The sequence below is a fragment of the Sarcophilus harrisii genome, chromosome 1, assembly GCF_902635505.1.
Source record: "Sarcophilus harrisii chromosome 1, mSarHar1.11, whole genome shotgun sequence".
NCBI lineage: Eukaryota > Metazoa > Chordata > Mammalia > Dasyuromorphia > Dasyuridae > Sarcophilus > Sarcophilus harrisii.
Genome location: NC_045426.1, coordinates 494,447,899 through 494,474,510, shown reverse-complemented (window position 1 = coordinate 494,474,510; position 26,612 = coordinate 494,447,899). Strand labels below are relative to the sequence as shown.

At 35.0% G+C, this 26,612-nt stretch overlaps 1 protein-coding gene across 1 annotated transcript in view; it reads left to right on the top strand.

Moving 5' to 3' along the window:
- The window catches only part of COLEC12 (collectin subfamily member 12), a 212,618-nt gene extending 197,232 nt beyond the window's left edge, over nucleotides 1-15,386 (top strand). The window contains exons 9-10 of the mRNA XM_023496209.2: nucleotides 12,899-13,044; nucleotides 13,880-15,386. Coding sequence (XP_023351977.1) covers nucleotides 12,899-13,044; nucleotides 13,880-13,899 — 166 coding nt within the window. The 3' untranslated portion in view covers nucleotides 13,900-15,386. The remainder of the gene's footprint in view (nucleotides 1-12,898; nucleotides 13,045-13,879) is intronic.
- Nucleotides 15,387-26,612: the final 11,226 nt, after the last annotated feature.

The following is a 26,612-nucleotide window of genomic DNA, read 5'->3' as shown; positions in this document are numbered from 1 at the left end:
GTGAATTCTAAAACTAGCTCTCAGACCCTAAAAAAAGTCTGGGGGAAAAAAGTATACTTTCCAGATGAGCCTTGTCTGAGCTAAGCGGCATCATTCAATTGGAGATCTTGGTCAAATCACCCTCCATTGATCTTTTGAGGGTGGCCAGGATCTTCAGGAAATTCCAGACTTTGAAAAAAAAAAAGAAAGAAAGAAAGAAAAAGGACTTCAAAGTGATTTCATTCAATTGGAGATCTTGGTCTGATAATTAACTCCAGGCCAAGATTTGCTCATAACATAGGTTTCTGTTTACCCACTCTTTGCAAATCTCTTCATTAATAATTTGCCTACTAAGAGAATTCCCTCTTAGTGAACAAATAAAATTTCCTTTTTGCCACAGATTTTGAGGTTTACAAATTCTTTCACATTTGGACCTGCATCTCTGAAAAGAGGGTACCTCTCCCCCTTATTCCCACAACTCAACAATTCCAAATAAGGGATCTCTTTCATCTCCAGGAGTACCTAGAGATGCAGTGAAGAGGGCTGGGCCTGTAGATAGGAAGATTCATGTTCATGAGTTCAAATCCTGTCTCATATACTTCTTACTAGCTGTGGATCTTGAACAAGTCACTTAACTCTCTTTGTCTCATTCAAAAATTTGAAAAATGAGCTGGGAAAGGAAATGGCACACCACTCCAATATCTTTGCCAAGAAGCCCCCAAATGGGGTCACAAAGAGTCTGACATGACTGAAAACAATTGAACAACAACTCATCTCAGGACACAAGTGAGTGGGCTAGGCTCAGAAATGGTAGAGGCTGACAGGGTTCTTTTCTCAAATGCTCTGGTTGTTTATATCCATTGGCTGGAACCCCAAGAAAATTTATTTGTAGCTTAACCTGACTAATGTCCAGATTCTCCTCAGAAAAGGAATGAAGATAGAAAAGCACTCAATGTACAATATAAATCAGAAATAGGGCAGATATTTTCTTCCTCCATACACACACACACAAAAAAAAAAAAAAATAAGCCAAGTGAGTTACAAATACACAGACAAAATATTTAAATACACATGAGCAGTCACAAATTATAACTGCTGTTATGTTCTTGCAAAAGCTTGATATTTAAAACATCAAGATATGAAGCAGGAACTGCTAACCTGGCTCTTCATATTTCCCCTTGGTTCTACATTGTCCAAATAATTCCCATGTCTTCTGCCAAGGCTATCTAGAAGGTAGATTCCTCCTCTCTGAAACAAAAATTCTTCTTACTCCAACTCTCCTTTCTTTTTTTTCAAAGTATTTTATTTTTCCAAATACAAGTAAAGATAGTTTTCAGTATTCATTGTTGTGTGATATTCTGTTCCAGATTTTTTCTTTCTCCCTCCCTTAGCTTTCCTCCCCCTCCCCAAGACAGCAAGCAATCTGATGTTATACATGTACAATTCTTCTAAATATATTTCCATTTTTGTCATATTGTACAAGAAAAAGTAGACCAAATGGGGGAAAAAAACACAAGAAAATAAAAGCAAACAAAAAGGTGAAGATAGGATACTTCGATCCAAAATGCACCCTCCATAGTTTTCTCTCTGAATGCAGATGGCATTTTTCATCACAAGTCTATTAGAACTGTCTTGTATCACTGTATTGCTGAAAAGAGTTGTCTATCATAGTTAATTATTACACAATTTTGCTATTACTGTGTACAATGTTCTCCTGGTTCCACTCATTTTACTTAGTATTAGTTCATGTAAATCTTCCCAGGCTTTTCTGAAATGAGCCTGTTCATCATTTCTCATAGAACAATAACATTCCATTACATCCATATATCATATTCAGTCATTCCCCAATTGAGTGAAGGAATTTCCAATTTCCTGTCACTACAAAAAGAGCTGCTATATACTTTTTTGCACATGTGGGTCTTTCTCCCTCTTTTATGATCTCTTTGGAATACAGACTTAATAGCAGCATTGCTTGATCAAAGGGTATACATACACAGTTTTATAACCCTTTGGACATAGTTCTAAATTGCTCTCCAAAATGGTTAGATCATTTCACAACTTCACTATAAATGTATTAGTGTCCCAGTTTCTCATATCCCTCCAACATTTATCATTATCTTTTCCTGTCATCTTAGCCAATCTGATAAGTATAGAGTAATACCCAAAGTTGTCTTAATTTGCATTTCTCTCATCAATAGTGATTTAAATCACTATGTAAAAGTAGTGATTTTATGTGATTATAAATGGCTTTAATTTCTTCATCTGAAAATTGACTGTTTGTTGACCATTTATCAATTGGATAATGATGTGATCTTACAAACTTGACTCAGTTCTCTCTATATTTTAGAAATGAGGCCTTTATCAGAAACAATGGTTATAAAAATTGTTTCCCGGATTTCTGCTTCCCTTCTAATCTTGGTTATATTGGTTTTGTTTATGTAAAACCTTTTTAATTTAATGTAATCAAAATTACCTATTTTGTATTTTATAATGTTCTCTATTTCTTCTTTGGTCATAAATTCTTGCCCTCTCCAAAGATCTGAAAGGTAATCTATCCCTTGCTCTCTAATTTGCTTATAGTATGATCCTTTATGTTCAAATCATGAACCCATTTTGACTTTATCTTGATATAAAGCATGAGATGTTGGTTTATACCTAGTTTCTGCCATAATATTTTCCAATATCCCCAGCAATTTTTGCCAAAAAGTGAAATCTTATCCCCAGAAATTGGAGTCTTTGGGTCTACCAAAAGTTGATTATTATAATCACTGGCTATTTTATCTTGTGTTCCTAACCTATTATATTGATTCACTAATCTATTTTAGTCAGTTCCAAATAGTTTTAATGACTGATACTTTATAATATAGTTTTAGGTCTGATTCAGCTTTCAAAATCATAATATTGTCTCTAAATGGAAATATCCATATAAGGATCACTACTCAACGTTGCCCAAGAAAAGAACACAAAACAGAAGCAGCAAAACCCAAAACACATGCTAGGAGGTGCTGGGATGGAAGAAGGGTTTGAAGAATTACACTATTTTACAGATGAGGAAATAGGCTCAGAAACAAGACTTACCAGTCACACAGTTTGTAAATAGCAGGACCAGAATTTAAATTCAATTCTTCTAACTTCATGTCCAGGGATGTTTCCAATAAACCAGATAATGAGGGAGTATAACTCAAAAACATTCAAACAGTAATATGGTATTAATTGACCTTCATAGAGCCTGTAGAATTTCAGAATGTAGAAAATACTTCTAAACAAGTAACATCTTTAAGAGATGCTTTAGGATTGATAAATGTATATATCTGGGAAATAAAAGAAAATGCCAGATGCCTCCAAAATAATGGCCAGACATCATAATAAGGCCTTTGGCACACTGAGTGGACATTGCCAATTGTCTTGACCTATGTCTTGCCACTGGATTCTGTTCACTCTGGAGGCGAGAATAAGGCTGATGACTTTTCACAGCCCTGTCTCACTTAAATCCAATTCACTTGCAAGTCAATACATTACACTCCTGATGTTATCGGTCTTCTTAGAGAGAGGATAATCAACAACTATCTGTGAGCACATTGAGTATATAACCTATGGAAAAGTCTTGGGAACACATGATCAAATTCACAAAAGATGAGAAGGTATAAACTGGTTGCAATCTACACTTTTATAGGGAGCACATACATTAGGGAGATCATGGATCCATCAACTGTATTGTTGAAGTATTGAATTAAATGGCCTGTCTGAGTCAAAGACTTAAAATTATGATATGTCAACTAGTTCTTAGACACATGATGCAGCAGGAAGATGTCTAAGGAATTAATCATTGGCTTCAGCAAGCAAAGCATAGGTAAAAGCATCAAATATGTCAGTTCAATCAATAGACATTTACTAAGTATTTATTTTGTGTCAGGTACTGTGCTAAACTCTGAAGATGCAAAGAAAAGGAGCTGCTGAAAGTCTAACTAAAAAGCAACACACAACTATATACAAGCCAGCTATCTACAGAATAAATTGGAGTTAAATTAATAGAAGAAAGGCATTAGAATTAAGGGGAATATGTGAATGCACTTAAAAGTTAGAGCCCATGCTTGAACTTAGGTTTTCTTGGCTCTGAGGCCAATTTTCTATCTGCTACATATCATATTGCTCATGCATCCAGCCTTGGTAAGGATAAAAATTCTTTAAAGTTGCTATAATAGAAAAGTGAAGCAAGAACTACAGAAGAAAATGGCAGGGGAGGTAGAGGACAGAAATATAGAGTATTAAAGAAAAAAGATTGGCTTGCTTTGCTTGATAGGGTGCCAGGATCATTATTTTTTATTTGGAGAAGTCTCCTCCACAGTTGCAGCACTTTACTCATGGCTATAAATGCAAAAAAGGAAAGAAAAGAGAAAGCTGTGGGTCAGACTATCCAAGAAATCCAATCTTAATCCTTTCCTCTAAGAAAAAGCCAATGCTGGCCCATATGGAATGGATTGAGCAGGAAGAGATCTTCCAAGCCAGCTCTCCCAAGATGAAACTGGGCTTTCCTTCCCCAGGCTCCAGAAAGAATTATGTGCTTTAAGAGTGAAACACCATTGGTATACCTGGGACTCAGATAAGTATTAAATAGTAAGCTATCTGGTTTGGAATGCAATCCCTAAACCACAGCACTTATTCAGAGACCCTCTGAGAATTTGGGCTTTTGCATCATAGCCACAGCACTGAGATTCTGCTTCTCATTTTCCATAGAAAGGAATAAATGTAAATATAAGAATCTTGAGGTTCAAATTTTAAAATATAGCATGGCAAGAATAAAATATTCAGAAATAGTGCAAGGCCCCTGAAATTAAATATCAAAATGGATAATAATGGATGCTGCATTAAACTAAGAGAGGACTCCACAGTTTAATTACCTAATCACAGTTTCCTGTGGTGAAATGTAATGAAAAAATCATTCATGATATATCTTACCACATACTTCACTGAAAAAAATTGAAGTAATCATCACATGATCCCCTTCCTTCCCAATTTTGCACTTAGAATCAGTTCAACACCCTCTCCATTTTCTCTTTTGTTCTAGTTTCTATGGAAGAGGTATACCTTGTCATTGCCAAAATCATTCCATCTATTTATATATCCTTAACTCCATTTCCTCTTCTCTCTTCCAAGTGTTTTCCCCTTTTATTATACATATTCCACCTACCATATCCAGTCTATTTTTCTTTTTTCTCCTTTCCTGCTGCCCACTAATGCCTCCAAGTATCTCCATTCTTAAAAAAAATTCATGTGACACTGCCATCCTCTCACCTATCAACTGTGCCTGTCTTCCCTTCCACAGCCAAAATCCTAGAAAAAGTCATCTATGTCCATTGATTTAACTTTCTCATTGTATCTTCACTCCATCATTCAAATGAAATTTCTCTGCCTAAGGTCTCCAATGATCTCTTCTTCACTAAAACCAATGGCCTTTTTTCAGTCCTTATCCCTCTTTACCTCTGCAAAGTTTAGCATTGTTGATCCATTCCCCTTCATCTGGATTCTTTCTTTTTTTAAATGACATTGCTCTGTCATGATTGGAGCAAGTAAATGGAAGAGTAGAGAGATCCTGGGAGCCAGAAAGACTCATCTTCCTGAGTAAAAAATCCAGCCTCAGACACTTATTAAATGTGTGACCCTGGGCAAGTCACTTACCCCTATTTGCCTCAGTTTCCTCATATGTAAAATGGTGAAAGAAATAGCAAACCACTCCAGTACCAATGCCAAGAAAAATCCAAACGAGGTCATGAAGAGTTAGCTATGATTGAACACAACTGAACAACAAAAGAGCAAGAGGAGTACTCTGAATATTTTGACCTTAGTCTGGCATTTTATCTTACATATCTCACTATCCTCTTTTCTTTGCTTTCTTGATCTTTTTAACCTTATTTATCAGCTTTATATCTCAGTCTCTAAGTGCATCATTTAGTTGTATGCCATTAAGGTGCTGGTGAGTACTTTTTCTTTCTTATACTTTCTTTTCTGAAAACTGAACAGATTTCTGACTACTCATTCATATGATCTTGGAAATGCTTTTCCAACTTGGTAGCATCTGCTAGAATTTGTGGTCTCCTGGCATTGCCTTCTGGAATCCAGGGTCACTTCCATAGGTATGTGATGAATATGGGGTGGTTCACCCTGGAGCAGCAATGCGATTAGTCTTTCTCTGGACCTTCAGGCTAATTTTCCTCCAAGAGGGGCCAGCACACCCGACCCATGTTTTCCCCATACCTAAAGTCTTATTATATAAGATGTTGTGATGTGTATTACATAATTATAATATACATCAACATTACAAAAGTCTATACATATTCTTTTCCTCCAATTATTTATCCATTTCATGTCTTTGAATTGGCTATAACAAAAAATTAATGCCTTAAAGAGAGACTATTTTGTACATTGAAATTATAGCTAAGATCCCTTGACTAGCAATAAGCTTGTCCAGACAAAGGAACATCACTTCCACAACATAAAACCAAGGGCAAGAGCATGTTTGGAAGGGCATAAGCAATAACTCACTCCATTTTCACTCATCACAATTCAGTCAGAATGGCAATAGGCCAAACCACCAGAGAGAAATAATTTTAACTGCAGACCACTGTACCAGGAAGGATTCTCCAGTAAAGACATACTTCTTACTAGTAACACTTCCCAGCTATAAGGCCAGAGCTTCACCAATGGAAGTTTCTAGGACATGAAATTTCAGTCAATTTTGTGGGCAATAAGAAAGCACATTGGTTTGGGAGTCTGGAAAGGACTATAGCCAACATTTAAAACTTGAGCGCTGCCTCCCTCTAGCTCCAAGGATGCTGGAACATTTTTAGGAGGTTTTCCTATTAGTGGCAAGGTTTCTTAATGCAGTAGAAATAGTTTCAAAATTTTCTGGAATACTCAAAATAGCTTGTTACAAATGCTTTTTACAAATATATCCATTCAGTTGTGAGGTCCTCAAGGGCAGAAATTGCTTTTTGCTCTTCTTTGTATTCCTATCCTGGTATATAATAAGAATTATATAAATATTTACTGACTGATTGACTAACAAATGCCTTGCTACATTTGCAGCTAGAATTATGCCTACTACTGCATGAGATTCATAGATTTCTCATCTATGGCTTCAATCTCTCATTCTGTGAGATAATATAAATATAATATTAAGTAAAGGAATACTTTAAATATGAAAAATGCAATAGCTTTATGAAAGAAGCATGGTGTGCAGGGAGAAAAAAAAACAAGAGGTATTTGTGGGATAAGGAAAAAGCTGTCCCAGCCTTCATATATGGTTCAGTTACAATTTTTGCTGAAATTCTTCACCATATATGATCTTTCCCATGTCTAAGCCCATTTTTCTCTCCACAACTGTAAATATATGCTGGGTCATTATATTTTATTCTGACCCTATGCTATTATTTCTGACAAGAACTTTGTCACATAAACATCCCAACACATTTGTCCTTAGACTTCTAATAAAGATTAATAATCTCTATGCCTTTTTTGTATCCTCAGAATTTAGCATAGTGCCTGATACACAGTACACTTTTAATAAATGCTTATTGATAAATTGTCTCTCTGCTGTCCTGATTTCAAGTTACATTTTGAGACCACTTGCATTGTATTACTATTGAGGGTACACCAGCCTCCCAATTGTCCAGCTTGACATCAATGTGTCATCCTTGACTTCTTATTCTCTCTAACCCCCTTCTGTTCTCTGACACTGCCATCATCCTAGTGTAGGTCTTCATCACTTGGACTATTGAAATAGCTGCTGATTTGTCTCCTATCTTATCTCTCCCCATTTCAATTCATCTGTCAAATTAATCTTCCTAAAACATAGGTCTAACCATAAGACCCTCTCCCCTACTCAAAAAACCTCCGGTGGCTCCCTATTCCCTCCAGGATCAAATATAAAATGATCTATTTAGATTTTAAAACCTGACTCCTCCCTACTTTTCTTATATCTTACTACCCACCACACACTTTGAAATTTGGAGATGATTCTTGCTGTTGCTCACTTATACCACTCCAATTTCCTGGGCATTTTCTCTGGCTATCCTCCAGGACTGGAATGTTCTCTCTCTTCATCTCACCTCCTGGCTTCCAAGGCTTCTTTTAAGTCACAGCTAAAACTCCATTTTCTGCAAGAAGGCTTTCCCTGGCCTCCCCAGGAAGTATTTTCCAGTGTCTTCCTTCTGAGAATGTTATTGTTGTTTAATCTTTTTCAGTCATGTCCAACTCTTCGTCATTGTATTTGAGATTTACTTACCAGAAACTCTGAAGTGATTTGCCATTTCATTCTCCAGCTCAGTTTATAAATGAGGAACTAAGGCAAATAAGATTAAATGATTTTAATCTCACAGCTAACAAATATTTAAGGTCAGATTTGAATTCAGGAAGATGAGTCTTCCATACTGCAGGCTTGACTCTTTATCCATTTTACTACCTATCACCCCAATATATTCCATATGTATATTGTTTGTACATAATTGTTGTCAGATTGTCTCCCCTGATAGGTTGTCAATTCGTTGAGAGTAGTTATTGAGTTTTGCCTTTCTTTGTATCCCTACTGCTCAGCACAGTGCCTGGAACATAGTAATTGCTTAATAAATGCTAATGACTAATTAATTAAAAATCATAGAAATCATAGACCTCAAATAGTTCACCACATACCAGAAACATAGGTCCCCTCCACAATATCTCCATGCTTCCTGTACATTATCACTGTCACTTCATATGAAGATCTTTGAGGACAGATAACTGACAACTTCTTGATGTGGCCCATCCAAGATAACTCTTAATTGTGAGACAGCTGGTTTACTTTTTTCTTCACATTGAACTGAAGTTTACCTCTGCCATACATTGATGTTATCTGTCTTCTGAGGATATTCTTGTTATCTCTGCTACCAGCCCCACCTCTTGACTTTGTGTCTGGTTCCAAAGAAAGAATATCAAAAACATGAAAAAATTTAAAGATATGTGGTTAGTTAAGACAGAAGTTAAAGACAATGCTACTGAATCACAGCACCTCACAGCATCTCTGTAATTTTCAACCAGTTACCCTCTAAATATCTCCTCCAATTTGAAACTCAACTTCATGAAAGATAATTTGAAAGTGAAGCACCAAAAGAAAATGAAAAGATTTCTATTTGTCCCTTCTGTGTGTTTGACACAGGTAACACTGGTTGTTCAGTCATTTTCCAACTTTTCATTTGGGATTTTCTTTGCAAAGATACTGGAGTGCTTTGCCATTTTCTTACTCAGCTCATTTTACACATGAAGAACTAAGATGAAAAAGGTTAAGTGACTTTCTCAGGGCCATACAGCCAGTATCTGATCTCAGATTTGAACTGGGGTCTTTCTGACTCCAGATCCATATATGAAATGCCTTTTTATTACTCTTTTATGTAAGATTCACTCAGTTTATCCATTAACTGAGAAATGTATGGAGTGAAGTTAAGGTGGGAAGGGCAGAAGTAGCTCTAATAGCCCTTACTTATATATTTGTGAACTATACAATGCTCTCTGATTCTCCATTCCACTGTGGTATTCAGCACACTGAACAAAATTAGAATATAAGCCCAACTTCACCAGCTTACAAAAATTAAGAGACTATACTAGTAATATTGTGCTGTTCAAAAACCTGTGTACCAGAGAAGTTAGATAAGGTGACATACAATCAACAAATATAGAAGATAATGTAAATTCAGCACATTATATTCCAATTCTCTATGCATTTCCCTTGCCTTTCTCATCTACCTTTGAGATCTTGTCACCATTCTCAAAAGCACCCTTCTATTTTGGGGCTTTACATAAGGTAGTTAACAGATGGGAGGGGGAAGCATTTGCCAAGAATTTACTAAGTGCCAACCAATACACTAAGTTCTGGGTCAGTTCCTGTCCTCAAATAGTTCATATCCTAATGACAGTGCCTAAAGAAGAGTTAGTTGTTGCTGTTTGTCCTTCATTCTTGAAGATCATGTCATCAGGGAGGTGATACCATGACAAGCAAGTGAATTGGATTTAAGTGAGGGAGGGCTGTGCAGGGTCATTTGCCTCACTCAGAGATATGTGAGTCCAGTGACCAGATCTAGATCAGGACACTGAAGATGGTCCTGGATGACATGGGAGACCTTGGTCTTTTTAAGCTAAGGTCTTCAACAGAGCTCAATTTGAGTGAGGCAACACCCATTCAGTGACTAAGGCTACCTAGCAATCTTTTCTGGCTAGAAACCCTGAGAGTCTTCTCCTCCCAGATTTATTTAAGTCCCTTTGATCATTTGGGGTGGATTCTCTAACTTTGCGCATCTTGGGTTTCTTCTGAGTGCACAGCACTTTCTCTGATGAGGATGCACCATGCTGGGCAGTCCTGTGCCAGTATCTCCCATGTCATACAATCAATTCCAAGTTCTTAGGCGAGACCTTGAGAAAGTCTTTGTGTCACTTTTTCTGACCACTGTGTGAGGGCTTGCCCTGTGTGAGTTATCCATAAAATAATTTTTTGGCGAAAAATATATTTGGCATTCAAACAATATGCACTCTCTGCAATAGAGTTGGAATATCTGGCAGTTTAGTTCAAGAAAGGAGCTCAGAACCTGGTGTCTTACCCTGCTGGTGATCTTCAGAATCTTCCTAAGACAATTCAAATGGAAGTGATTCAGTTTTCTGGCATAATACTACTATATAGTCCCATACAACAATGAGGCCAGCATAATGTAGACCTTCAGTTTATTAGATTGACTAATTCAATGTGAGTCAATCAGGACTCAAACAATGAACAAATGGAACTTGGTCTGGGACCTATTGATGGCCAATTAATGAAAATCAAAGTGATTTTGGTTTAAGGCATGGTCCTTAAGAAAGAAATCTAGCCAGTAAACCCCAAGATATCATGGGAGGGTTCAGGCATTCCAAAGGAGGGAAAAAGTTTTTAAGAGCATCTGTAGGTAAGGGTATGATACCCCATGTGGACAGAGTAAGGAAAAGGAAGGAAGGAAGGAAGGAAGGAAAGAATGAAAGGAAAGGAAAAAAAGGAAGAGAAGGAGGAAGAGAAGGAAGGGAGGAAGGAAGGAAGGATGGAAAAAAGGAAGGAAGGAAGGAAGGAAGGAAGGAAGGAAGGAAGGAAGGAAGGAAGGAAGGAAGGAAGGAAAAAAGGGATTTGAGAAAGGAGAGAAGACAGCATGGTGTAGACAAGACAAGAAGTGATCTAGCCTGGTTCCAGGCTGCATGGTCTTATAATCACTCTTCATAAAAATACCCCAAAATACACATTTGAAAGGAAATTCTACCTTGTGTGGTTTTTCTAACTTACTATCAATATCAAATGTCTTTTATAAATGTGATTGGGGGCTATTGGTCTTACCCTTAGAGTTTTCAGATGATATGGGATGTCCTTGAGTAACCTCAGGATTGCATGTTATTGATGGGAAAATGACTCATCGTTTCTGGAAAACTGTGTGCATCCTTTTCCAGATGTTTTCTCAGACCCTCCACATCAGGCAGGCGTGTCCTGAAGCTGATCATGGCATCCTTTCAGGCAGTAACCACAAGCTTCTGTGTAGCAACCTGTTTCTTAGACAGAAGAAGGGGGAAAAAACTATTTCTGAGGGCTGAGATTGAAAGTACATCTAGTTTATTAAATGAAAACATAATCAAGAAATGCTAACTCTGCCAAACAAAGATTCTAAGGATTGTTTCAAATTACACAGTCAAGGTTAATAAGCCTTAAAACAAATCCACCCTAAAGAAGTTTCCTTGTCATTTCTGGGGGGTTTTTTAATTCTTTGAAAAAACTGGAATATTCTAAACAGTTAATAGTGAAATTAAATGTATCTCTCTCAACTAGGGTAACCAACCCAAACAAGTTATAACCATTTGTTTATCATTAGAGGAATTTCTAGATGCATTAAAAAAAATTGTATGTTGGGGAAGATAGATGGCACAGTAAATAGAGTACTGGGCCTGAAATCAGACATTGATTAACTGTGTGACCCTGAGCAAGACTTCTGTTTGATTCTATTTCCTCATCTGAAAAATAGGGATAATAATAGCATTTACCTCCCCAAGTTATTATAAAAATCAAGATAATAAGTGCAAAGCATTTAGCACATGCCTGGTACATAATAAGTGCTTTATAAACATTTTTATTATTATGACTATTAACAATTGTGTTCTTAGTTTTAGTTCTTATTTATGTGCATACATTTCAAAACATATAAAGATCCAAGTAGATTTTCAAAAGGATCTCCTCTCAAAAATTAAGAAAAAAACAATGTGTGAAAATAATATCCTCCCATCATGTATATATGTACAAATACAAACCATACTCTCCCATATTGCTCAGAGCCATTGGAATGAGGACTGAATTTGGAACCATCAGACCTAACTTCAAATTCCATCAGACCTAGCACTCAATCACTGTGTTTCTGAGCAAGTGAAGGCTCTCTGGGCTCCCATTTCTTCATCTAAAAAATAAAGGTGTAAGACTAAATGACCTCTAAAGACCCTTCTCAAAACGTATGTTAAAAATTTATCATTCACCTCATCATGATAAACTACATGATTTATTGAAAATTGGGGTGTTTTCCCCTTAGCTCTGCACTGAAAAAGCACACTGAATTGATTTCATTGGGGCAAGGCAAACAAACACCTTAGGGGGTACAGCATGGAAATCAGATGGTAGGCCTCCTGACCTTAATATCCCCATTGGATTGACTTGAGAAATCTCCTCAGCAGCTGCACATATGCTTCTCATTCCCAAAAAGAACATGCATGGTTTTTTTAAATAATGTATTTTCATTTCAGGAAAGATACAGTGGTTTTAATTTTTTTTAAGTTTCTACTTTTCTGCTCTTGATCAAAGATCTTGCACTGTGTGAATAACACTCAATTTTTGTTTTTTCAAAAGAAACTGGAAAACTGGACAGCCTGATAACTGGGGTCATGGCCATGGACCAGGAGAAGACTGTGCCGGACTAATCTATGCTGGGCAATGGAATGATTTCCAATGTGAGGATATTAACAACTTCATTTGTGAAAAAGACAGGGAACCAGGTAAGCAATATAGGATTCTTAAAAGGAAAAATTGTAAGAGTCTAGGTCACTATCAATGGACATTTTATCCATATAATCTTTATCATTTTTAACTAGTCTAATACAACAGCATTCACTAAATTTTCCTATCATGTTGCACTAACATCATGATTTTTTTAAATTGTTGGGAGGGAAAAAAAATTTGATAACTGAAAAATATTAATTTAAGAAGCTAAAAAAGACAAGAGCCATGTAAGAGCGCTAACGGCCTACACTGTAAAGTTTTTGTTTTTTGTTTTTTGTTTTTACTTTGCTTTCCTCTTGAGCATCTTATATCTCTAACCCAGAGTCCTTACATACAGGCTTCTTTTACATTGGGGATCTTAACGCAGTTTCTCTCATCAGAGCTATAATTCATTTAAAAGAATGGGGTTTAAAGCAACCCAAATTTATGATTTCTTTGAATCAAGTGTATCTGATTTGGTTGTCAGTGGTATAGCCTCTAGGAATGAGCATCTGGCTTCTGAATTTGACTAGGGTTTTGGGGGGACAGAGGACAGAGAGGAGAATGCCAACGGCTGTAATTATTTCCCTTGTTAATTATTCATTTCTTTGAAATTATATATACTAGATGACTCTCAGGTGGGAAGAGGGGCAGGATACAAGAGGAACTGCAGCCTATATAAAAGCAAAAGATATCAATGAAAATCTATTTTAAAAAGAAAGGATATACATTATTGTTTAAACTAAGGTTTAAACCACAGAATTGTGAACAGTAGAACAAATTAGGTAGTCCTTATTATTTTAATACAATGTAACTTGATGAAACTTTAAAACTGTTTTTTTTTCCTTTTAGCATCAACTTCTACATTATAATAAGCTGTGAAATGACAAATATGGACACAAATTCTGGATATCTCCCAAAAGCAAAGGATGTGCCTTTTTGACTAGATCACTTTCTCACCCCATGGAAAAAGAAAGCACTGAAAACTGGTTCAACAAAAAATCCTGCTGCAAATTTTTCTTCCCTCCCACCATTACTCAAGGACTTGGGACCTAGTTGATGGTCAGTGCATAGCTGGATGGAATCCCATAATCTTTCTCAGCCAATAACCAACCAAGTATGTGAGTTCTCACTTCAGAAGCACAGGGATACTCCATTCTGAATGAATGCTTGTTATTCAGCTATAGGAAAAGCTTAAACATCTACTGTGTAAACAGTGTGTTACATTTGCTAAAATCCCAAATGTAGGAAAATTATACAGATATACATATATATATATATAGTCCAAACTCTTAGTAATAATATGGAATATACTTTTAAGAGCTTTTAAAACTTTGTATTTTTGTACAAAATATTTGCTTTTTTATATATATTATTTTCTTTTTTATGGTCATTTTACCAATATAGTACATGAAGCCAAAGAAAACAATAATGGTACTAATAATAACTCATAGAGTTTCTTGTCAGATGCAGCTCTTCCCCGTGGTAAAGGATGTTTCTCAGTTTTTTTTTTAAATTACACACATATATATTTATATATGTGTGTATATATACATATATACATATTATATAGATGTATATATATGCATATATATATATATATAGTATATGGGTGTATCATTTCCCCAGGGAATTCACTAACTTGAAATATCTTTATAGACATTGGCAATGAGAAGTTTATGATTTTGTTCAGATCTAGACAGCCAAAAATGATTAAAGCTGGTCTGTGTTGGTCATAGGGCTTATCATTAAACAGTGATTCTTCTCTGTTTCTTTTAAAAGAAGTGGCTGTCTAAAAGCTGTTTCTCATTTCTTTGTATTGGTGATGTTGGTAGGAAGATGTTCATTGGAAAATGTAGAAGGGTTCTATTCCTGGCTCCAAAGAACTTCACTTATATTTCTAAGGAAGTGCCCAGTGTCCCAGGAACCTCATAGCAGCAGGTGTTGCCTGCCAAGAGATCCAAGCATTAGTTCAGCCAATCACATTGTCTTTAGAAAGACAGAGATAAACTATGTGCTGCTGAAATGTTTGGATTTTTTGAATCATGTTTCAGAAAAATTGTTTCCAAGTATATAGATTCTGAAATGTTGGGGGAAAAAAATGAAAAGCCACTAAATCACAGTCTTGAAAATGAACTTTTCCCAGCCCCTCTCCCCTGTGAGCCTTTCTCTAATCTTCTCTCATTCAGAAAGCTAAAGTGAAATATGTCTAAAATAGGGACCAGGCACTGCCCCTGCTCAAGAGTGAGGTCTCTACCCATCAGATATTCTACCTTCCCTTCCCCAAAGAGCTGCTTAAGCAGTGCTGCTATCTATCTTAAATAAAAATTTTAAAGAATAAAGAAATAATTCAATTCTATCAATTGTGTGATTTGTCTTCAATCCAACCATTCACCATGATTTATGCCACCTGCACATCCTTTTGGCTCAGGCTGGAAAAACTGTCTCTTTAATAGTTTTGTGCTTGGAGTTGACTAGAGACAAAATAGCCAGTTCATGATAACTCTGTTGGAACTATTGTTTAAATTCAAAAGGAGATCCCAAAAGGTTGGGGTCCCAGACTGGTGTAATGAGGGCACAATGATATGCCCCTCATCCTTTGTTTCAGAAACCCTTTTGTTGCTGACCAACAAATGGTAATCTGGAAGTCAAGAAAGTTTCTAAGACTTTACTATAGTATTCCTAAAGCCAGGAGACTTTAGGATCATTGACAAACAGATTATTAGAACAATAACACTCCTAAAGTCTGGGGGCCTCAGGATTACTGTAATATTTCTCCTAGAAGCTGCATCCCCTTCACTATGAAGGTTTAGACTTCCAGCTACCCTGATCCAAAACTCAACCCCAAGGAGTCAGGCCTCTTGTGACTCAAAGGCCTTTGTGGGCAAACCTCAGCCCTCTTTCTTCCTGTTTTTCATCTGTCAATTGTGATTTGTCTCGAGAAATAACTTGGAAAAAATCCAAGGAATTCCTAATGTATACATCAGAAAGAAAGCCTAGCTAGTGCTGCTTGAACAGCTGAAAATATTCATGTCACAGTCAGTATTTTTCTTCCAGCAAAAATGTTTCATTTTTCAGAAGGCAATTGAGAGACTTTTAATGATTTATTCAATAAAATCAGAGAATTTAAAACATTATGAGGCAATCAATGTATATATGACTATATATTTGACTCTGTGTAGACCAGATGGCTCTCCATATACTCAGAATTTAGGCCATTTTCAAGGGAATAAATTTAGCAAAACTGTGACTATCAAGTGAAAGAACATATGTGTACTTTTTGCAATCTTTAAAGCACTATATAAATGCTAACTATTATTATATGTAATGAGATCTTCAGATATCTGACTTGGTACCTGTTGTGAGAGGATGGAAAAATAGTTTCCCCAGCAGTGGCCTAGGAAGAATAAAAGCTCATTTCATTAAAAAGAAAAAAAAATCTCCTTTCTCCTTCCTTCCTCTATGATCAGTGCTCATCATCCTTCCACATCCTTACAATTTTGAATTAGCTTGAGCAGTAGTAGGCAGCAAGCAGGAATGTATACTACTACAGGAAGAAGATTTTTAAGGAAGCAGAAAGTTGTACAAATCAAATACTGAGCATGTAGATTTTTTGCCCCAGACAGCAGAATTGATTTCCTCTTGGGGGAAAAAAAAAATGTTTTCAACTCACTCTTGACTTCAAGAGACAAACTCCATTTTCAGTAAGAGAGATTGAATGGTATTTTATAAAGTGTATTGTTATTTAGAGTCATAGAAACTGGACTTGAAAATTGACTCTTATCACTGACCAGCTGGAAACATCAAATAAATGTATTTACTGCTCAAAGTATCATTTTTATAGAGAGAGAGAGGAACTCAAAGCATGAGAGATGTTTTCTGGCTATGTATGCATTATACAAAGAATCTGTTGGTTAGATTTATTTGCATGGCAAATTCCTAAGTATTTGAGAATCCTAGAAATAAACTGCAAAAGACCAAACCTACATTTCTGTGTGATTCTTTTGGCAGAGGCTTTTGAAAGGGAGATAAAGAACCTATATTAGGGAATTAACTTGGAGTTGTAAGGACTTTCTAGGTCTAAGTGAGATGGAGTGAAAATAAGATATGCATTCTCCTTACAGTAGTTCAAAACTCAGGCTTAATCTTAGCCTGGGGCATCCTGTCTGATTTTTTTTTTTTTTTTTTTTTTTTTTTGGTCCCTTAGCAAGATACAATGGCTCAGCATCAGCTATAAATAAAGAGATATCAGCCTATTCCTATAAGGGACAAGATTTCTAGATATGGCACCCTAGCAAACAGGAGCCAGATATTTCTGAAGAGATGAAGCCCAAGAGCTGGTAGTCTGAAAACATTTGATAAACATGAGACCAATGGCAGACATAGACCAGAGAAATTATATGATACTAAGAGAACAAGGCCCAGTGAGAAAACATTAGAGAAAGAGAAAGAAAGAAAAGGAGGGGGGGGGGGAGGGAGAAAAGGGAAGAAGAGAAAGAGGAAAAGGAGGAAGAAGGAGAGAGACAGAAAGAAAAAGAAAAGAACTCACATAAAAGCAAAACAGATCAAAACAGTACGAACAGCTTGATAACACCTTCATTTGTATGGAATCAAATGCCCCTCATATGTATACTCCGACCAGATACATTTCCTATATGTCTTTCTCTAAAAATAAATTACCTATGGGCATCTACTCTTACCAGTGATGTTGTATATATGTAGAGAAGATGCAGGAGATTACACCCAAAATTTAGGGGTCATATTCTTCCTAAATAGAGATAGAGGTTTGTTTGTTTTTTTTTACTTTATCTTATTTAATACATACTAAAAATATTTTTATATACTATGTTGTTTCAGTCATGTCCAGCTCTTTGTGATCCCATTTGGGATTTTCTTGGCAAAGATACTTGAAGTGGTTTACCATTTCCTTCCCTCTTCAGCTAATTTTACAAATGAAGAACTGAGACAAATCGGATTAAGTGACTTGCTCAGGACCACACAGGTAATAAGTATCTGAGGCCAGATTCAAATTCAGGAAGGGTTTTCCTGTCTCTAGACCCAGCACTCTATCCATTGCACCACCTAGCTGCCTCTTTACAGGGTTCACCATACTAAACCATACCATACCATATCATACCATAGTATAACTTACCATATCATACCATACTGTGCTATGCTAGGCTATACTATGTTTTATTTTCACCATACTGTTTTATTAAATAACTTCACTTTAACTAAGTTCAAGTTAATAGCTCTGACTGGTATGTTAGTCAACTAGTTTTTGTTGGGGTTTTTTTTTAAACTCTACCATTCAGAGAAAATAAAAGGTAAAAAAAAAAAAAATGTCTAATCTCAAAGTTAAAATTTTAGTGGAGATTACATGAGAGCTACAGTTTGAATGATTAACCAGTTTCTGGGCTTCAATCTTTTCAGGGAATATACTGGACATATAGCTGCAGCCTGTTAGGGTGCCATGTCTATTCTCACAGATTACATTGAATCTGTGTAATTTTTGTGCAAACCCCATGGGCTGAATGTTTAATGCTTTACAAGCCACATGTAAAACAGAAATAATATTCAAAGGATCATTGGGAGGATGATGTAAGATAACATTTGTAAAGTATTTTATATGCCTTAAAATCCTATATAAAAGTGTATACACATGAGCGATTGTTCCGATGCTGAGTTTAAGACTTTCATAGAAACTCATGGAAAAGGTGGGTTTGTATATTATGCCCAGTGAAAAAGAAAACCCCAAATGGGGTCACAAGGAGTCATATATTACTGAAATGACTCAATAACAACAATTTTCTTGGCAAAGGTACTGGAGTGGTTTGCCATTTCCTTCTTTATTGTGTCTCCATTTTACAGATGAGGAACGGAGGCAAATAGGGGTTAAATAACTTACCTAGGGTCACACAGATAGCAAGTATCTGAGGACAGATATGAACTCAGATCTTCCTGACACCAGGCCAGTGCTCTATCCACCACACCACTTACCTGCCCTAGAATAATGTGAATAGTCTGCAAAATATGAGATATATCTAAGACAAGTTGACAAAAACAAATATAGGGGAAGAAAGTGAATTCACAGAAGAGACTATGACAAACACCAATAATAATGCTTATCATATGTCAGCTGCATTACTAGTCATTTCCACAGGCTTTTGATTACCCAAGGAAGTTAATTTTGAGAAGGATTCTGAAGGAATAAGTTGCATTATGATTTATCATGTACTAAATGATTTGCTTTAAGTTATATAAAATCTAAAAGTATTAAATATTTATTGTGTGCATATCCATCATTGTTCTAAGCACTATGGAGTTTATAAAAAATAAAACTATCCTCTGCCTTTGGGAAATTATAATCTAATTAGGAAGACAGTAAGTAAGTGCTGTAGAAAATGAGAAGGAAAAATTCAGGTTCTGCCAGATTAGTTAGTCAGCTGTTAGGTCTTAAGTGAATTGAAAGGAGAAAAAAGCAAACATATGAGAGAAGCTATGTTGCCAATCATTGATTCATCAGTGGAAAAATAATAAAGGAAGGAGAGATTGATGGGGAGGCCCATGAAAGAACTCAGATGTTAAAATGGACCCCTTCAACTTACAAAAATGTAACTGGAAGGATAAGAGCTAGAAACTGTTTCCTAATAACAGAGTGGTAACATACCTTTTCTCCCCACTAGCATGTTCAAAACCCATCCTTTAAAATAAAAAAATATATATGATACTGTCTACATTCTGATGTATCATCATTTTAGGGAAATCTTATAAATGATTGGGTATCATATTTATCTAATAATTCATAAAGAATAATTCATATCTGTAAAACTCTACCAATTTTGTGCACTTTTCCTTTTTTTTTTACCTATTACAAATATAAATGACTTTTGCATAACAACTACTTCAATATTCCAACTTAATTGACAAAGTCTAGAGGAAAAAATCAGATTCTCTCAATACTGAAAAAGTAAGAAAGGTTACATGGTGATAATACCTCCATTTTTCAACTAAATAAATCTGTGAAACTACCTCTAGATAAAGGATCAGTGACCAGGATTTGTCACTGGCTCTCTCCAAATTCCAGGGTCCTATTAGCACTTAATTTATCAAACAGAGATCTAGATATTTTGAAGGAGAAAATTTGGGAGAGATATATTACTCCAACAATACTGCATACATTTCTTTTAATTAACCCTTATAGCAGAGGTATCAAATACTGTCTGTGGTCATGTTTGTGGCCCCATAACATTGTGCAGCAGAAATCAAGGGAAAATATAATTGAGAATTATTTAACAAAATAATTTAAAATACAGAAGAACATAGATAATGTTCATATATAATTTTCTTAGTATCTAGCCCATAGTATCTGTGGTTCAGTAGCTCCCATTTTCTGCCTGAATTTGGTACCATTCCCTTAAGGGTTTGTCCTTTTATCATTTTCCAAAATTTCACTCTTGGGGAAATTTCTATATTCAAGAGACAGTGTGATGTGATCAAAAGAATGATGGAGAAGAGCTCCCATAAGACAACTAAGTGAGTGTCATTGACTTAAGACCAGTTTTTCATAATTATCAGAGAATCAATAAATGTACCAAATAAAAGAATGAGGGGGAAAAAAAAGGAGGAGGAAAAACTCTTTCCAGGGAAATGTTCACAGAAAAAGCTAACAAGAATTAAAGTGTAATATATTTTAACATAATAAACATGTATTGGAATACCTGGCATCTAGGGGAGGTGGTGAGGGGAAGGAAGGGAAAAGTTGAAACAGAAGGTTTTGCAAGGGTCATGTTGAAAAACTACCCATGCATATGTTTTGTAAATAAAAAGCTATAATTAAAAAAAGAATTAAAGAGTAAGCAAAAAAATAAGCTTCAGAACAAAGCTTAAATACTCTAGAGAAAAGAATATAAGAATAAATCTTCAGAAGAAAAGAATAAAACTATAATGACACAACAACTATATTCCCCCAAAGGCATAATGGATTTAATACAAGACTGTCAAGAATTTTTTTAGAAACTCAAGATATGGACATTGTCATCAATTTTAATAATATCAAAAGGAGAATGTAATTTAAGAAACAAGAATCAACAATGTAGAAAATAATTTGGAAAATTATCAAAGCAATAGACTTTTAAAATAATGAGTCAGCAACATGACTAATATGGAAATATGTTTATAATGATTGTACATGTATAACCTATATTAGATTGCTTGCTGTCTTGAAGAAGGGGAAGGCAAGAAAGCAAAGGAGAAAAAATATGGAACTTAAAATCTTACAAATATGATTGTTGAAAATTATCTTTACTTGTAATTGGAAAAGTCAAATATTATTAAGTTTTTTTTAAAGTGATCATCACAACCAAACAAGTGGTCAAAGCATGTGAACAAATATTCTCAAAAGAAGAAATGTCAGCTATCAACAACTGGCTGAAAAAGTTCTCAAACTTAATAATAATCAGACATAAAAATTAAAACAACACTGAAGTATCACTTCACACTCACCAAATTGACAAGGATGATAAATGATGGAAAATTTCAGTGCTGGCTGAGCTATGGAAATACAGGCAAGTTGTTCATTTCTGGTAGAGCTGTCATAGGTCCAACAATCTGAAATTATGAAAGAATGATAAATGAATTGTTCATACCCTTTGGTTGAGTGATCACCCTATCGAATTTATACCAAAAAAATGATCTGCAGGAAGAGAAAAAAAAAAACTTGTGCAAAAATATTCATAGCAGCCTTAATTATAACAGCAAAAATGTTAGAAGCAAATTTTGTGCCCTATGATTATGGAATGATTGAGCAACTTATGGTATATGAATGCAATGCAATATATTGTACTATAAGAAATGACAAATATCTAAAATTCAAAAAATGAGGGAAGATATGTTGAAACTGATAGAGTAAAGAAAATGGAATAAAATGAATAATGAAAATGGAATAAAATGAATAAAATACAAAATTACAACTATGTACACAAGGACAACTCTAAAATATTAGTCAACAACAGTTTTAGTAATTTATTAAAGTTAAAACACATAAACAAAATATAGGATTTTGTTTACATATCATTAGTAGAAGTCATTCTTACAAAGCGTTGCTTGACTATTTTCAGAGATTATACTTTGTTCATATTTATTTGTGAATTTTTTTGAAATGTGTAAACTATGTCAAAATTAAAATCATCAAAAAAGGAAAGAAGGAAGGAAGGAAAAAAGAGAGAGAGAGAAAGAGAGGGAGGGAGGGAAGGAGGAAGAAGGGAGGAAGCTATGTTGCCCAGCTGGAAATGGTCAACTGGGTCCCAAGTGGGGCAGTTACTATTACTCACATTGGGAGAGGTGAAGAAGGGAGGGAAAGAAAATTTGAAACATAAAATTTATAAAAATGAATGTTGAAAACTATCTTTACATGTATTTGGGGAAAATTAAATACTGTTGTGATAGCCTCCATTTAAAAAAATTATTCTTTTTAAAAATCATGTTTCTTCAATCAGACCTTGAATTATTGGTGGACAGAGCACCAGACTTGCAATCATAGAGAGTTGAGTTAAAATCCTGCCTTAGATGTGTTAGTATGTGTGTAACCCTGAGAAAGTCACTTAATTTCTCTTAGAATTGGTTTCCACTTAAGTAAACACCTAGCCCAAATGGCTGTTTTGAGAGTTAAACAATGTAATATGTGTAAAGGGTTTACAAACAATATATGCACTATGTGAGTATGGGGAAAAAATTTATATTAATACTAACTGTTGTTCTTACTCATTTACAATCCCATGGTACCTAGAACAATGCTGGACACACAAAAGGTATTAAATTAATACTTGTTAACTTAAATTGTCTCAGTCCCCAGGTTAAATCTAGGAAGTTTCTTCAGTGACAAATTTACAAAGCCAGTTTCCAACCAGGGATATTCATTTCCCTTCTTCTTGACCCCTATAAGCATCTCCTTTCTTCTACATGTATTCTGTGGAATAAAGCTTTGGGGTCACTTAATGAGATTTCTTTTTTATTATTTTTTAATTAAGGATATCTTTACTCTTCTTTCCACCTTCTCTTCCCTCTGTTCTCCCAAAGTAAAATAATAATAATAATAAAACCATTGTAATAAATACAGTAAGGTTCCATAGTGAAGAGTACTAGACCTAGAGTTAGAAAATCTTGAATTCAAATCCTGCCTCAAACACTGACTAGTTATGTGGGCAAATAATTTTATCTCCATCTTGACTCAATTTACTCATAAATTCCCGCACCTACCTCCTGGGGGTTTGAGGATCAAATGAGATAATACTTGTAAAATGCCTTGCAAACCTTAAGGCACTATATAAATGCTAGTTATTATTACTGTGAAACATGCTTAGGAAAATAGCTAGGTCAGCAGGAAGCTTGAATTCGGAAGGAGGCCAACAGCTGTCTTGTAGTTTTGGCTTCTACTCCTAATCTCATTTTGAGAGGAAAAAGTCCTAAAAATTGTCTTACTCATACCATCAGAAATATCACACAAACTAAAAGAGCAACACTTAAATTTAGTTTTATAAAGGTATATTTAAAAAGAAAAACATTCAATAAAAACCAAATAAAGAAAATATTTCTGGCCCCTACTCCCCTCACCCCAAGAAGTAAAGGTAACAAAACAAAATCAGCAATCTTTCCAGCTCTTTAGAATATATGGTTACTATATTATGCTCCCAGTAAACCCTGATACATGGTTTTGTTTTGCCATGGTGGTGATGACTTCTTTCTCTATGGTAAAGCTCCTGTTAAGCTAAGAGTATATTAAAAGTAACAGCTCTCCTTTGTACAGCATTTCTTAATTCCTTTTCCTAACTCCATTAATAAAATAACCCTAAATTTATGATGCAATAAAATCCCACTGAGAGTTGTGATGTAGTGAAAGGAGAACTTGAAGTCAGAACAAGTCATGATTCTACCTATGACTCATTTAACCTATCTTATCTTCAACTGTAAAATTACCTTAAACTATTTCCTTGGCAGTGGGAGAAGAGAGAAGAATATGTTGATACTGTGATCAGTATTGCTGCATGTATATTCATTTTGTTTGTAATGGGGATTTAAAAAAAAAACAACCATGTTGTCTATGAAATTTTCCACCCATAGTCTCCCTAGACAGGGTGGAAAGTATGGATAGATGAGGATTGAGAACAGGGGACAAAAATCTAGTCCCTGAAGTAAGGAAGAGGTTGAAACTAATACTTGAAAATAAGGAAGGATGTTTTTTATTCATGTGCTTCGAGCAATATATGTTAATTCATCTCTATGAAAAAGTAGAACAAAAGCAAAGGATAGGCCCATCAATAAATACAGATTCAGATGAAATAGAAGTATAATCTTAGAAGAAAGGTCACCTAGGGAACATTATTTATTTGGGAAGAAGGTATCAAAGATGTCTCAGAAGGATCTTTTTTTTCTGCATTTGTTTATGAAGTTTCAATGATCTCAATACATAATCAAATCATGACACTGCCATGAACTTCTGAGAAATGGATGTAGTGATTCCCATTCAAAAGTCTATCATATCTAACTTTTCTAAAATACTGTTTAATTCTTAATTTTCTTATTTTTCTCATTATTATTCTTTCTCTATTTTTAAATGTCTAAAAGGGCAAAGCACCCCAATAATTAATTTTACTGTTTTTCTTTATATTTCATTTAACTTTTCCAGAAAGAATTTAGATACTCTGCCATTTGAGCATATATGTTTAATATTGCTATTAATTCATCCACGCTTTCAATAAAATGTGACTTGCTTATTTATTTTTTAATTAGTTCTATTTTTGCTTTCTCTTTGAGGTCCTGATTGCTACTCCTGCATGTAGCAATAATAGATTCTGTTCCAGCCACTTAATTTAATGCTTTGTGTATATTTCTGTTTCAAGTATGTTTCTTATAAACAACATATTGTTGGATTATGGTTTCTAATCCATTCTGACATACTCTTCTATTTTATGATTACATTCATCTCAATCATGTTCATGATTATGATTGCTAGCTGTGTATTTCCTTCTATTCAATTTTCTTAAACCCTCTTTAAGAATTTGCTTTGCTTCTTGCTAATGCCTCCCTTAGTTTACATTCCCTGTTGTTCCCTCTTTTATCCTTCACTCCTTTCCTTCCTATTTCTTTGTTGTTGTATCCAATTGTCTGTGTATGTGTATATTCTTCTTTCTTTTAACAAGTTCATATGAAAGTGAGTTTCAAATATCACTTATTCTTCACCACTGCTTTTTTCTTGTGTACAATATTTATATGATAATTTCTCTATTTTTCCTTTCCCTCCTCCTTTCTCCCAATGTATTCTATCTTTCTCACCTTTTCCATACTTCTTCATCAAAACAAAACAGAATCACTTCTAGATACTCTATCTAATTAGATTTTCTCAATGCCACAATGACAATAGAGTTCTAAGGTCCTACACGTACCATCTTTCATATGAAAATGTAAACAATTTATATTCTCATTCAGTCTATTGTGATTGCTTATATATTTACTTTTTTATGCTTCTCTGACTCCTGTGTTTATATGTTAAATATCCTACTCACTTCTGGTCTTTTCATCAGGAATTCTTGGAATACCTCTATTTATTACCTCTATTTCTCCTGTAGGATTATAATCAGCTTTTTGGGGAATAAATTGTTTATTCATTTATTTTGTAAGCCTAGGGCCTTCAACTTCTAGAATATCACATTTCAAGCTTTCTTTTTCTTGAAGATACTGGCTGCTAAATACTTTGTGATCCTGACTCTGGCTCCTCAGTACCTGAATTCTTTTTTTTTTTTTTTTTGTAGTTATTTGTAGTATTTTCTCTTTGATCTGGGAGTTCTGAATTTTGGCTATAATATTCCTAGTAGTTTTCATTTGGATGTTTCCTTTAAGAGGTGACTGATAGTCTCTCCATTTCTACTTTGCTCTCTGGTTCTCATACATCCTCATATGTACACATTTTCTATGATTTCTTGAAATATGCTGTTATAACTTTCAGATAGGTCAGTGATTCTTAAATTAATTTAAATTAAATTAAATCAATTTGTTCTACTCTCCATTATCCATAGAGACAGATGTCTGCTTAGTCTGCTTTGGATTTATGACACAGAATTAGGCAGCAAATAAGAGCTACTATATAGCACCTATTCCCACCCGACATACCAGTTCAGGGATCCTCTGGCCCTCTTCTTGAACCAGTGTAAAGCCTCTGTTCTCTTTCAGTCACTGAGCATTGGAATGCTCTCTGCAACATACTCCTGACCAGACCTCAGTGTTCCCAGATCTTTCTATTTCTTTATATTGACTTGGGCTGGGAAAATGAGTTGATGTGGTATTTTTTTTAATTTCCCAAATGAGGATTTATTTTCTAGATCTTTATGGAGGAGATATGATGGAAGAACTTGGCTATTCTTCATAGCTCTCCATGATCTTTACTACTCTTCAATATCCTTTTTTTTTAAAGCAAGAAGTATGAAATTGCATTTTGTGATTTCATTTACAGCTCTATTTTCACATTCTACCATAATCTTTTTTGGTGTTTAAGTTCAAAATTTTTAAAATTATTTTCAAACATCAAAAAATT